Below are 12,302 nucleotides of genomic sequence, written 5' to 3'. Positions count from 1 at the left end.
TACATAAGTACCTGAAGTCCAAGCAAACAATGCATACACGAGGGGGCATTGGGTGTACCGGGTGTGAGCACCCAACGAACAAAATCTTTAAATTTCCATTTCCAGAGTTCAGATATCCGGCTTAGATGCCGTTTTTCATACCTGCACTAGAATTAATATGATCTTTTAAGCGATGTTCACCGAAATGTGCCGTTGAGTTTATAACAGCAACACAAACCCAAAAAGGATTAATAAAGCAGAGGGAACGCGTCTTTTACACAACTTATTGAGTTCAATCTTTTGCTTCATGATTCCTGTGTGTGTGTAATTTCTTCGAGTAAGTTTTTTTTTTTAAATTACACGTCACGCATATCCCCTTTACCACTATTTTGTTCGTACGGGTAAAACCGTGCCCTGCCAAAACTTGCAGAAACCTGCTAAAACCTGAAAACATGTAGCCATTTTGTAAAATCATCTTTAGCGATTCAGTGGAATTCAGATTTTTTTCCATGTTATAAGAAGATAAGAAGGAGTAGCTCAAAAGTTTGCAATAAGATGTAAATAATCATGGTACAGCAATTCTGGTTCACAAAGTTCACAAGCTTTACGCAAAAGCTCACGGCGATTCAGTGTAATTCTGTATAACGTCAAACCTGCTTTTTGATGTTTGGTGTTGTTTGAAAATATTTCTTTTAACAAGAGAGTAGCACAGAAGTTGGCAATAGACTGAAAATAATTCTGGTGCATAATTTTGTCCAACAAAGTCTGGCGGACTCCCTCTTATTCCATCTTTCGGCGTGACAGTATTTCGGGGGAATTTATTTTCGCAATTTGGACAAAAAGTACGTTAAAACATTAAAAAAATATGTCCAATAATATTTTAGTCTTATTGGAGCCATATACGCTTTCACTAACGACTTTGGGAAATACTTTGTGCAAAAGATTGAAACGATCCGAAGTCGGCTTGACACGGATCCTGCTTTTTCACATGTAGAAAATGACACTTAATGCGCTGCTGTTGCTGACCCGGCACCATCGTTTGCTGAATTTACGCTGCTGTCTTGTAATGATGTTAAATACTGACAATCAACTGAGATGCTCTTTACATAGATTGCAATCGAATGACCCAGTTTTGTGGACTTTTTAAATCATCTCCTCAGGATCGTACCGTTACTGATGTTCGAGACAAGGAGTTGCATATTAACTATAAATTAATTTTCTAGTAATTTTCTTCGTGCAACCAGAGTGTGCGCTTATTTGTTGCAAAGTACCTTATAACATATAATTTTCGTGACACTTTTTCGTACACCCAGTACGCCCGGTACACCCGGTACACCCGGTACACCCGGTACACCCGGTACACCCGGTACGCCCGGTACACTCGGTACGCCCGATACGCTCGGTGCACCCGGCCGTACCGAGTGTACCGACTGTACCGGCCGTACCGAGTGTACCGGGTGTACCGAGTGTACCATAAACAACACGATATAACTCAAACAGTTCAAACACAATAACAAGAAAACGTCCAAAGCTTACAAAACTGACAATCTCAACTGAAATATCGTACAAAACGAGACATCTCGTCGAACAGACGAACATAGCTAAATGACACCAACCGTTTCGCAGACCAACTCTGGCTGCACAACCAAAGCTCGCGTGTGATTGGTTCGGTACGTCTCGGTACAGAATTTAAAATATCAGCCAAAATCAGCCAATCAGAGAGCCGCTTTGAATCGGTGCAGGACAACTGAACTTTTGAACCTGGGGTAGGCTGAATTGCGTTTTAAATTACTTTTCTATACGTACCGGGCAGCGACAAGCGTTATTTTTTAGCAGCCGATGAAATTTGAGAGAAAAATGCGCCTATTTAATGCACGTCGCGTTTGAATCAAAGGGTTCTTCGTGCCAGCTTATTCATGTAATGGCCAATTGTATTGTTTGTGTCACTCCATAACAGAGCTTTAGAAGCTTTTCTGCTTTCACGAGTTTGTCCAGTTTCAAGTAACTTAACTGAATTTTGCTTCAAAAATTCGCTAAAAAGATTATCAGCCGCATTGGGAACCCCAGGGGGGGGGGGGGTACTTGACCTAAGTTCAGGTATAGGGGTGCCGCTGGAGGTTTAAAACCCTGACCCTGTTTAGGACAATAAAAACTTAAAATGCCTACCCTGTGAAGGACAACACCCCCTATTCTAAGACCCTATTTAGGACAAAGGACAACATCAACAATCATTTACGCTTTATTGTGATTGCGTCCCGTACGCGATGTTTGAAGCATTGGAAAGCAAAAACACCTATCCCACCGAATAAAATAATGCTTTTTATTGAAGCGAAAGCGAAAACAATGTAAATACATGGACGACAGTCCTGCAGCCATACCCTGTCTAGGACAGCTTCAGGCCCTGTTTAGGACAGAGGAGCTTGAAATTATATACCCTGTTCAGGACCGGAGGAGTCAAAAACCATACCCTATCCAGCGGCACGTCCCCGTATAGGCCATATAGGGGAGTGCCCCCCCCCCCCCCCCCCGGGATTGGGAACCAGTCACGCAAATCACACAAACGCTGGTGCTTGCGTGATTCCTCTGCGTTTTCATAATTTTTCCGATTCCAAAAATGAACTCAAAACGCTTGAATAACAAGCAAAAAATAATTCATTTCTCGCTAACAGAACTGGCTCCTGTATGAATAACACGAGTTACATAAACATCAAGAATAGACGTTTTGCGCTGGCGTCCAGTTCTCACCGCGCGCTCATCGATCGAAAAACACGAAAAAATAGAGGGCTGTGGACAGCGCTGGCGTCCAGTTCTCTCGCCGTTCTCACCGCGCGCTCATCGATCGAAAAACACGAAAAAATAGAGGGCTGTGGACAGTCTACATCAAGAATAAAATGTTCAATACACAAACGACTTAGAACAAGTTACTGTCTAAGTTATTGTCTAGACATGTAATTGAGTCCACCGGGCAAACAAGTGGTGAGATTATCTCTGATACTTTTAAATATCCACCGTTTTTCGATTCTTGTTGGCTTATAATCGGTTGTATTTTTTGTTTCCAGGTAGATGGGCCTATAACCGGGGGTCACCAAACAACGGGTTTTTCGGTTCGTGTCTTGTTTGTCCAATTTTGTACCATGTTTTCTGATTACTTTTATACGGGCGTGTTTTGGTCGCACCACGTTTTCAATATTGCAATATCGCTTAATCTGCTCAGATTTTTATTTCTTTGTTGTTATGATTCAATGAAGTGCAGTGCCTCGGTTAAGTTATTGTCTAAGTTATTGTCTAGACATGTAATTGAGTCCACCGGGCACACAAGGGGTGAGATTATCTCTGATACTTTTTAATAACCACCGTTTTTCGATTCTTGTTGGGCATGTCTGAGAAATTATTTTCAATGCATAACAAAATTTAGAGTGGTATTGTTGTTCCATCTCGAGAACACTACTCTTAAGAATTTTAGGCAAGGTTATACCATTTCCCAAACAGTCGCAAAAAGAACGGCAACAAAAAAAATTTCATAATATTACATAACATGTACACATCATGTTTTGACACTGCATCACCACAAATATTGCGTAACGAGAACGTTCGGTTAACGCATCGGTGAATTCAAAGATGTAAAAACAACTAGTACAGTCTAATTGGATTTCAAATGTCCCTAATAAGTTTTCTTTTAGTCCAGCTTGGCTTTTAAAAGTGATTTACCGCTAAGGTAAATCAGTCGAGTTAGTCGGTGACAGAGTGAACTGCGAACAGCTCAAAGGGTAGAGATTTGAAACATTTTTTGGCCAGTATGGCTCTTTCAAAGCAAGTAAGTGAATATCTTGTAGCTATCATTTTTGAACACTACGATTTTCAATTAATTTGGTAGTGGAAACCCCGATCACGTTCAAGCGCTGGTTGGGTCATTGCGTTTTTGGGCAAGGCTTTCTACATTGAACTGATGATTAAACTCAGGAATATTCGTTGATGGCGGCAAAATGTTAGGGAAACCTAAAATGCTACTAGGGTGAACGCCGCTTCATTACGTCAATAATCAAAATAACATCATGATTCTTTGAGGTATTGTTGTCTTTGAAAGATTTCTAAATTTTTAAGGCTCTTTTGACTTTATAATATTTATTGTTAATAGTAGTTGTCAATAAAGTATGTATGTACCTATGTTTCTATCTATTTTTTTTTTTGTTGTTTTTTCGATTTCACCAGGTGCTTGCAAAAGAACTTAGTGGGAACATTTTCCTGGATGGCTGTGTCAACGGACACAACTTTACTATTGAGGGCGAAGCCACTGGGCAGCCATACGAGTAAGTACCAATTTTATAAAAATACAAGTCGAGAATAAAGTTTGAGTCAATGAGTCATGAGTCATGAGTCAATGAGTCAAATCTTAAATTAGAGTTCTAAATTTGAAAATAGTGCTACCCTTACTAACAAATTAAAGCTAACGCAAGCAAACCAGGGTGGAACTAACCGCAAGCAAACCGGAGTGGAACTAACCGCAAGCAAACCGGAGTGGAACTAACCGCAAGCAAACCAGAGTGGAACTAACCGCAAGCAAACCGGAGTGGAACTAACCGCAAGCAAACCAGAGTAGAACTAACCGTAAGCAATGTGAAGTGCTTGTAAGCTTACTTGTATAAATGTAAACCATGGTTCAATAGATAATATCCTACTTTGTGTAAAAATCAGCTTGACTCATTGACTCATGACTCATAGACTCATTTGACTCATAAAATAGGGGACCTCATACAAGTCATGTTTAATGAAGATGTGTCCCTTTGATGGCAGTGCAGTGATGACCATGCCCTTTTATTTTGTTATCTCAGGGGACATCAATCTATAAAACTACGCGTCACCAGCGGAGCTCCCTTGCCTTTCGCGTTTGACATAATATCAGCAACGTTCTGTTATGGCAATAGACCAATGACTAAATATCCTGAAGAGATTCCCGACTTTTTCAAGCAAGCTCTTGCATCACCTGGAGGCCTGTCATGGGAAAGGTCGATTACCTGCGAAGATGGGGGCAGTGCTGCAGTTAGTTGCCGCATTAGGTAGAAAGTTTCTGTTATCTATTAGTCATATTTTATTCAGTTCATCGTACGATCCAATGCATATCTCAAGGATAACTTAAGTTTTCCTGTCACTCTAAAAATTTCTAAAAATTCAGTAATCAAGGTATGCCTTTTAGAGAGTACAGCATAACAAGCTCATTTCAGTAATATGGTTATATCATTTTTTCTTCTAATATCTTTTCTTTCGCCGTTTCCCTGCCGTAGCTTTATACTGATAAATTTCTTTCGTGTTTACAGTCTTAATGATAACCGCTTCGTGCACAAATCCAAATTTGTGGGCGTTAACTTTCCCCCCAACGGACCTGTGATGCAAAAGAAGACCCTTGGTTGGGAGCGATCTATCGAAAAAATGACTGTCCGCAATGGAGCCCTGGAAGGCAATCTTACGATGTTTCTCATGCTGGAGGGAGGCGGCAATTACAGATGCGAATACCGATCTATCTACAAGTACGTCGGCAGAGTATAGGCGCTGCGATTTCTTGTTTCTCTAAGGTTAAGGTTTTTGGCTGATAGAAGTTAACTTATAAATAACGGCTGAGGCGTTTGTAAAGTGCAAGAAAACTTTACAGTGTTAAAGGCTCTTTTAGTCTGCGTTCATTGTGGCTATTCATTTCTTTTCGGGGGGTTGTGGGGGTCTAAGTAAATAATTCGTACAGGTGATAAAATTAATATACATTACAGCTTTGCTTAAAACTAATGCACCCGCAGGAATTGGCGAAAGAAGTTCCTTGTGCTTTATAATTTCGCCAAACATCGCTTTAAAATGGTTTACGTGCCTAGTTAAAAGGTACTGGGTTTTATTGTTTCACCCAACTTCACCACTCGAAATGAATGCACAACAAAACAAAACAAATTTCCTAATCGAGTTTGAGAATTCATGAACCCCATGTCTGGGACAGCGGGAAGGAATTAATGTGCTTTGTTTGCAGATTTTCTATCGAGCCGTAAAGATAGTAACACTGATCGCGAATCCATCGTGAAACTTAAAACCGAGGGAAAAAGTTACTTCTCATCGAATAATTTATCCGTCCGCGAAAAAGTCCAGCCGAATGAATAGTATAATCCTTCCTTGCTTAACACCTTCAAATCCATTTTGCGACTGTTTTTGTAGAAAAAAAAAAGAAAGAAAAAGGCAATCTTGTTTTATTTACTTGATTTAAAATTAGTTCTCATTGAATCCTTGCTGTCGTATTTTCTTTTTCAGAGCAAAGGAGAATGTGCAGATGCCAAAAAGCCATTTCATAGAGCATCTCCTCGTCAGGAACAACATTGAGAAAGATGCGAAGGGCAACACCATTGAACTGATAGAAGATGCAGTAGCTCGTAACTAAAGCCAGGTCCCGTATCATGACCACTGGTCGATGTCGCAGAGCGATTATAGACAAGCAATTAGCAACGCGTGTTACTTGTTAATTCTGATAGACAATGTTGAGCCCTTCAATTCAAGAGTGATTTTAACGCCTAATTTTACTGCAGCACTGTATTGATATGATGTAACGCTCCGACATAAAACTGACAATAAAAGAATTATAAATGCGAATATATTTGATTTTGGGTGTCTGCAATAAACTACTTTGCCCTCTCCGAAATATTAACTGTAGCATGATTTTCCCTTGTATAATAAGGATTTTATGTGATGATGATGATGATGATGATGATAGCATCTCTCAGGAACACCCCGTTCCACTGCACGCCGCATTAGCACCCATACAATTGTTAATAGCTTAGGAAACTCGCGATGTCTGTAATCATATCGAGAACACGAGACAGGACCGAATGTTTAAATTTTCGCTTATTTCATCAAAAAAGATAAATAGATAGATAAAGAAACTTTATTAATATGTCAAAACCACATAGCTTGGAAAAATCCCATACAAATTTGGGGACAAAAGACCCATTCTACGAACTACTGTTTAAAAGTTCCAGCGAGTTTAATTTTTTAGGCGATGGCATCAGTCAAGTTTAGCACAAGCAACCAAACCCGTTGTACCATGTTTTCTGATTACTTTTATACGGGCGTTTTTTGGTCGCCCTACGTTTTCAATATTGCTTAATCTGCTCAGATTTTTACTTCTTTGTTATGATTTAATGAAGTGCAGGCCTCGGTTAAGTTATTGTCTAAGTTATTGTCTAGACATGTAATTGAGTCCACCGGGCACACAAGTGGTGAGATTATCTCTGATACTTTTTAATAACCACCATTTTTCGATTTTTGTTGGCTTATAATCGGTTGTATTTTTTTGTTTCCAGGTAGATGGGCCTATAACCAGGGGGTCCCCGACCAACGGGTTTTTCGGTTCTTGTCTTGTTTGTCCAATTTTGTACCGTGTTTTCTGATTACTTTTATGGGGGCGTGTTTTGGTCGCACCACAGGCGGCTCAGGCTCTCTCGTTAATTATTTGCAACGGTCGTTGTCGGTTCGACTCAAGCGATCGAAAAATATGCTTCATAAATTGACGAATTTGAGATCTTTCGTTCCCAAATTACAATAAACTGTAAGCCATATAAATAAAGATCACTTACCTATTGTTGATTGTCTGCTTTTGTGTGATTTTGAGGGGTTTTTGGGACGTTTATTCCCCACTTGCCGCTGACGCCCCCTACTAATACCAAAGAAAAAGACAAAGTAGGGGGCGTCAGCGGCAAATAAGGAATAAACGTCCCAAAACCCCTCAAAATCACACAATAACAGACAATCAACAATAGGTAAGTGATCTTTATTTATATGGCTTACAGTTTATTGTAATTTAGGAACGAAAGATCTCAAATTCGTCAATTTATGAAGCATATTTTTCGATCGCTTGAGTCGAACCGACAACGACCGTTGCAAATAATTAACGAGAGAGCCTGGGCCGCCTGTGATCGCACCACGTTTTCAATATTGCAATATCGCTTAATCTGCTCAGATTTTTATTTCTTTGTTATGATTCAATGAAGTGCAGGCCTCGGTTAAGTTATTGTCTAAGTTATTGTCTAGACATGTAATTGAGTCCATCGGACACAAGTGGTGAGATTATCTCTGATACTTTTTAATAACCACCGTTTTTCGATTCTTGTTGGGCATGTCTGAGAAATTATTTTCAATGCATAACAACATTTAAAGTGGTATTGTTGTTCCATCTCGAGAACACTACTCTTAAGAATTTTAGGCAAGGTTATACCATTTCCCAAACAGTCGCAAAAAGAACGGCAACAAAAAAATTTCATGATATTACATAACATGTACACATCATGTTTTGACACGTACACTGCATCACCACAAATATTGCGTAACGAGAACGTTCGGTTAACGCATCGGTGAATTCAAAGATGTAAAAACAATTAGTACAGTCTAATTGGATTTCAAATGTCCCTAATAAGTTTTCTTTTAGTCCAGCTTGGCTTTTTTAAAAAAGTGATTTACCGCTAAGGTAAATCAGTCGAGTTAGTCGGTGACAGAGTGAGCTGCGAACAGCTCAAAGGGTAGAGATTTGAAACATTTTTTGACCAGTATGGCTCTTTCAAAGCAAGTAAGTGAATATCTTGTAGCTATCATTTTTGAACACTACGATTTTCAATTAATTTGGTAGTGGAAACCCCGATCACGTTCAAGCGCTGGTTGGGTCATTGCGTTTTTGGGCAAGGCTTTCTACATTGAACTGATGATTAAACTCAGGAATATTCGTTGATGGCGGCAAAATGTTAGGGGAACCTAAAATGCTACTAGGGTGAACGCCGCTTCATTACGTCAATAATCAAAATAACATCATGATTCTTTGAGATATTGTTGTCTTTGAAAGATTTCTAAATTTTTAAGGCTCTTTAGACTTTATAATATTTATTGTTAATAGTAGTTGTCAATAAAGTATGTATGTACCTATGTTTGTATCTATTTTTTGTTGTTTTTTTTATTTCACCAGGTGCTTGCAAAAGAACTTAGTGGGAACATTTTCCTGGATGGCTGTGTCAACGGACACAACTTTACTATTGAGGGCGAAGCCACTGGGCAGCCATACGAGTAAGTACCAATTTTATAAAAATACAAGTCGAGAATAAAGTTTGAGTCAATGAGTCATGAGTCATGAGTCAATGAGTCAAATCTTAAATTAGAGTTCTAAATTTGAAAATAGTGCTACCCTTACTAACAAATTAAAGCTAACGCAAGCAAACCAGGGTGGAACTAACCGCAAGCAAACCGGAGTGGAACTAACCGCAAGCAAACCGGAGTGGAACTAACCGCAAGCAAACCAGAGTGGAACTAACCGCAAGCAAACCGGAGTGGAACTAACCGCAAGCAAACCAGAGTAGAACTAACCGTAAGCAATGTGAAGTGCTTGTAAGCTTACTTGTATAAATGTAAACCATGGTTCAATAGATAATATCCTACTTTGTGTAAAAATCAGCTTGACTCATTGACTCATGACTCATAGACTCATTTGACTCATAAAATAGGGGACCTCATACAAGTCATGTTTAATGAAGATGTGTCCCTTTGATGGCAGTGCAGTGATGACCATGCCCTTTTATTTTGTTATCTCAGGGGACATCAATCTATAAAACTACGCGTCACCAGCGGAGCTCCCTTGCCTTTCGCGTTTGACATAATATCAGCAACGTTCTGTTATGGCAATAGACCAATGACTAAATATCCTGAAGAGATTCCCGACTTTTTCAAGCAAGCTCTTGCATCACCTGGAGGCCTGTCATGGGAAAGGTCGATTACCTGCGAAGATGGGGGCAGTGCTGCAGTCAGTTGCCACATTAGGTAGAAAGTTTCTGTTATCTATTAGTCATATTTTATTCAGTTCATCGTACGATCCAATGCATATCTCAAGGATAACTTAAGTTTTCCTGTCACTCTAAAAATTTCTAAAAATTCAGTAATCAAGGTATGCCTTTTAGAGAGTACAGCATAACAAGCTCATTTCAGTAATATGGTTATATCATTTTTTCTTCTAATATCTTTTCTTTCGCCGTTTCCCTGCCGTAGTTTTATACTGATAAATTTCTTTCGTGTTTACAGTCTTAATGGTAACCGCTTCGTGCACAAATCCAAATTTGTGGGCGTTAACTTTCCCCCCAACGGACCTGTGATGCAAAAGAAGACCCTTGGTTGGGAGCGATCTATCGAGAAAATGACTGTCCGCGATGGAGCCCTGGAAGGCAATCTTACGATGTTTCTCATGCTGGAGGGAGGTGGCAATTACAGATGCGAATACCGATCTATCTACAAGTACGTCGGCATAGTATAGGCGCTGCGATTTCTTGTTTCTCTAAGGTTAAGGTTTTTGGCTTATAGAAGTTAACTTATAAATAACGGCTGAGGCGTTTGTAAAGTGCAAGAAAACTTTACAGTGTTAAAGGCTCTTTTAGTCTGCGTTCATTGTGGCTATTCATTTCTTTTCGGGGCGGTTGTGGGGGTCTAAGTAAATAATTCGTACAGGTGATAAAATTAATATACATTACAGCTTTGCTTAAAACTAATGCACCCGCAGGAATTGGCGCAAGAAGTTCCTTGTGCTTTATAATTTCGCCAAACATCGCTTTAAAATGGTTTACGTGCCTAGTTAAAAGGCACTGGGTTTTATTGTTTCACCCAACTTCACCACTCGGAATGAATGCACAACAAAACAAAACAAATTTCCTAATCGAGTTTGAGAATTCATGAACCCCATGTCTGGGACAGCGGGAAGGAATTAATGTGCTTTGTTTGCAGATTTTCTATCGAGCCGTAAAGATAGTAACACTGATCGCGAATCCATCGTGAAACTTAAAACCGAGGGAAAAAGTTACTTCTCATCGAATAATTTATCCGTCCGCGAAAAAGTCCAGCCGAATGAATAGTATAATCCTTCCTTGCTTAACACCTTCAAATCCATTTTGCGACTGTTTTTGTAGAAAAAAAGAAAGAAAAAAGCAATTTTGTTTTATTTAATTGATTTAAAATTAGTTCTCATTGAATCCTTGCTGTCGTATTTTCTTTTTCAGAGCAAAGGAGAATGTGCAGATGCCAAAAAGCCATTTCATAGAGCATCTCCTCGTCAGGAACAACATTGAGAAAGATGCGAAGGGCAACACCATTGAACTGATAGAAGATGCAGTAGCTCGTAACTAAAGCCAGGTCCCGTATCATGACCACTGGTCGATGTCGCAGAGCGATTATAGACAAGCAATTAGCAACGCGTGTTACTTGTTAATTCTGATAGACAATGTTGAGCCCTTCAATTCAAGAGTGATTTTAACGCCTAATTTTACTGCAGCACTGTATTGATATGATGTAACGCTCCGACATAAAACTGACAATAAAAGAATTATAAATGCGAATATATTTGATTTTGGGTGTAAAGATATTAACTGTAGCATGACTCTCAGGAACACCCCGTTCCACTGCACGCCGCATTAGTACCCATACAATTGTTAATAGCTTAGGAAACTCGCGATGTCTGTAATTATCGAGAAAACGGGACAGGACCGAATATTCAAATTTTCGTTTATTTCATCAAAAAGATAAATAGATATATAGAAACTTTATTAATATGTCAAAACCACATAGCTTGGAAAAATCCCATACAAATTTGGGGACAAAAGACCCATTCTACGAACTACTGTTTAAAAGTTCCAGCGAGTTTAATTTTTTAGGCGATGGCGTCAGTCAAGTTTAGCACAAGCCACCTGGAAAAGGACTCATACAAAATAAAAACGCAAGAGAAAAATAATGTTTGAAGAAATATATAAGACACGGTTAACACATGAGGACCCGCATAGGACATTTTTCTGTTCGCCGGTTGGAAGCCAATGAGTCTGCCTTTTGGTCGAGGGTCGAGGGTACATTGTCGAGGGTGAGGGTAACATGTCGAGGGTAGACAATTTTCACAATATTCCAAAATTTACCAACCATTACAATTAATTACCATTGTGGGTAAGACAGTCAATAGCACGTAGACATCGCTAGGCGTTTTTTTTATTAATTGATTTGTTTGATGAGGCATCACAATTAGTTTCATTGATTTAGAACCCACAGAAGGCCATGTATACACGAATAACTACGTGAATAGAAAAGAGATGACTAAAAGCTGTGCTCAATTTCAGAACATAGGGTTGGGTGGAACTTGCCTGCGAACGCAAACGTACGGAAATACATCTGCGTTCGCAGGCTAGGGTCGAATCCAATTGTCGAGTAAACTCCTTATTTTGTTCCATCTTGACATAGCTAAGATCCAGACAATGAAATTTCTCGGGATGAATCACCCGGTAACATTTATTGAATCC

At 39.4% G+C, this 12,302-nt stretch overlaps 2 protein-coding genes across 2 annotated transcripts; both read left to right on the top strand.

Annotated features, from left to right (window-relative positions):
- Positions 1 to 3,775: 3,775 nt before the first annotated feature.
- Positions 3,776 to 6,385, top strand: LOC144648028 (GFP-like fluorescent chromoprotein amFP486). The gene is made up of 5 exons (XM_078507680.1): positions 3,776 to 3,793; positions 4,189 to 4,286; positions 4,809 to 5,033; positions 5,292 to 5,501; positions 6,259 to 6,385. Exons 1-5 carry the CDS (start codon positions 3,776 to 3,778, stop codon positions 6,383 to 6,385), a joined length of 678 nt encoding a protein of 225 aa, XP_078363806.1.
- A 2,160-nt stretch (positions 6,386 to 8,545) lies between these two features.
- Positions 8,546 to 11,148, top strand: LOC144648016 (GFP-like fluorescent chromoprotein amFP486). The gene is made up of 5 exons (XM_078507672.1): positions 8,546 to 8,563; positions 8,954 to 9,051; positions 9,574 to 9,798; positions 10,057 to 10,266; positions 11,022 to 11,148. The coding sequence occupies exons 1-5, from the start codon at positions 8,546 to 8,548 to the stop codon at positions 11,146 to 11,148; spliced, it is 678 nt and encodes a 225-aa protein (XP_078363798.1).
- The last annotated feature ends 1,154 nt before the right edge of the window (positions 11,149 to 12,302 follow it).

The sequence above is a fragment of the Oculina patagonica genome, chromosome 1, assembly GCF_052425735.1.
Source record: "Oculina patagonica isolate OP01 chromosome 1, crgOcupat, whole genome shotgun sequence".
Lineage (NCBI taxonomy): Eukaryota > Metazoa > Cnidaria > Anthozoa > Scleractinia > Oculinidae > Oculina > Oculina patagonica.
The sequence above is the reverse complement of the archived record's forward strand: the minus strand, read 5'-3'. Positions and strand labels throughout refer to the sequence as shown.

Excerpts from the sequence above, each read along its gene's own strand:
- LOC144648028 (XM_078507680.1), top strand. Across the intron at positions 5,034-5,291 it reads GCAGTTAGTTGCCGCATTAG|TCTTAATGATAACCGCTTCG; the intron begins GTAGAAAGTTTC and ends TCGTGTTTACAG. Across the intron at positions 5,502-6,258 it reads GAATACCGATCTATCTACAA|AGCAAAGGAGAATGTGCAGA; the intron begins GTACGTCGGCAG and ends TTTCTTTTTCAG.
- LOC144648016 (XM_078507672.1), top strand. Across the intron at positions 9,052-9,573 it reads GCCACTGGGCAGCCATACGA|GGGACATCAATCTATAAAAC; the intron begins GTAAGTACCAAT and ends TTGTTATCTCAG. Across the intron at positions 9,799-10,056 it reads GCAGTCAGTTGCCACATTAG|TCTTAATGGTAACCGCTTCG; the intron begins GTAGAAAGTTTC and ends TCGTGTTTACAG.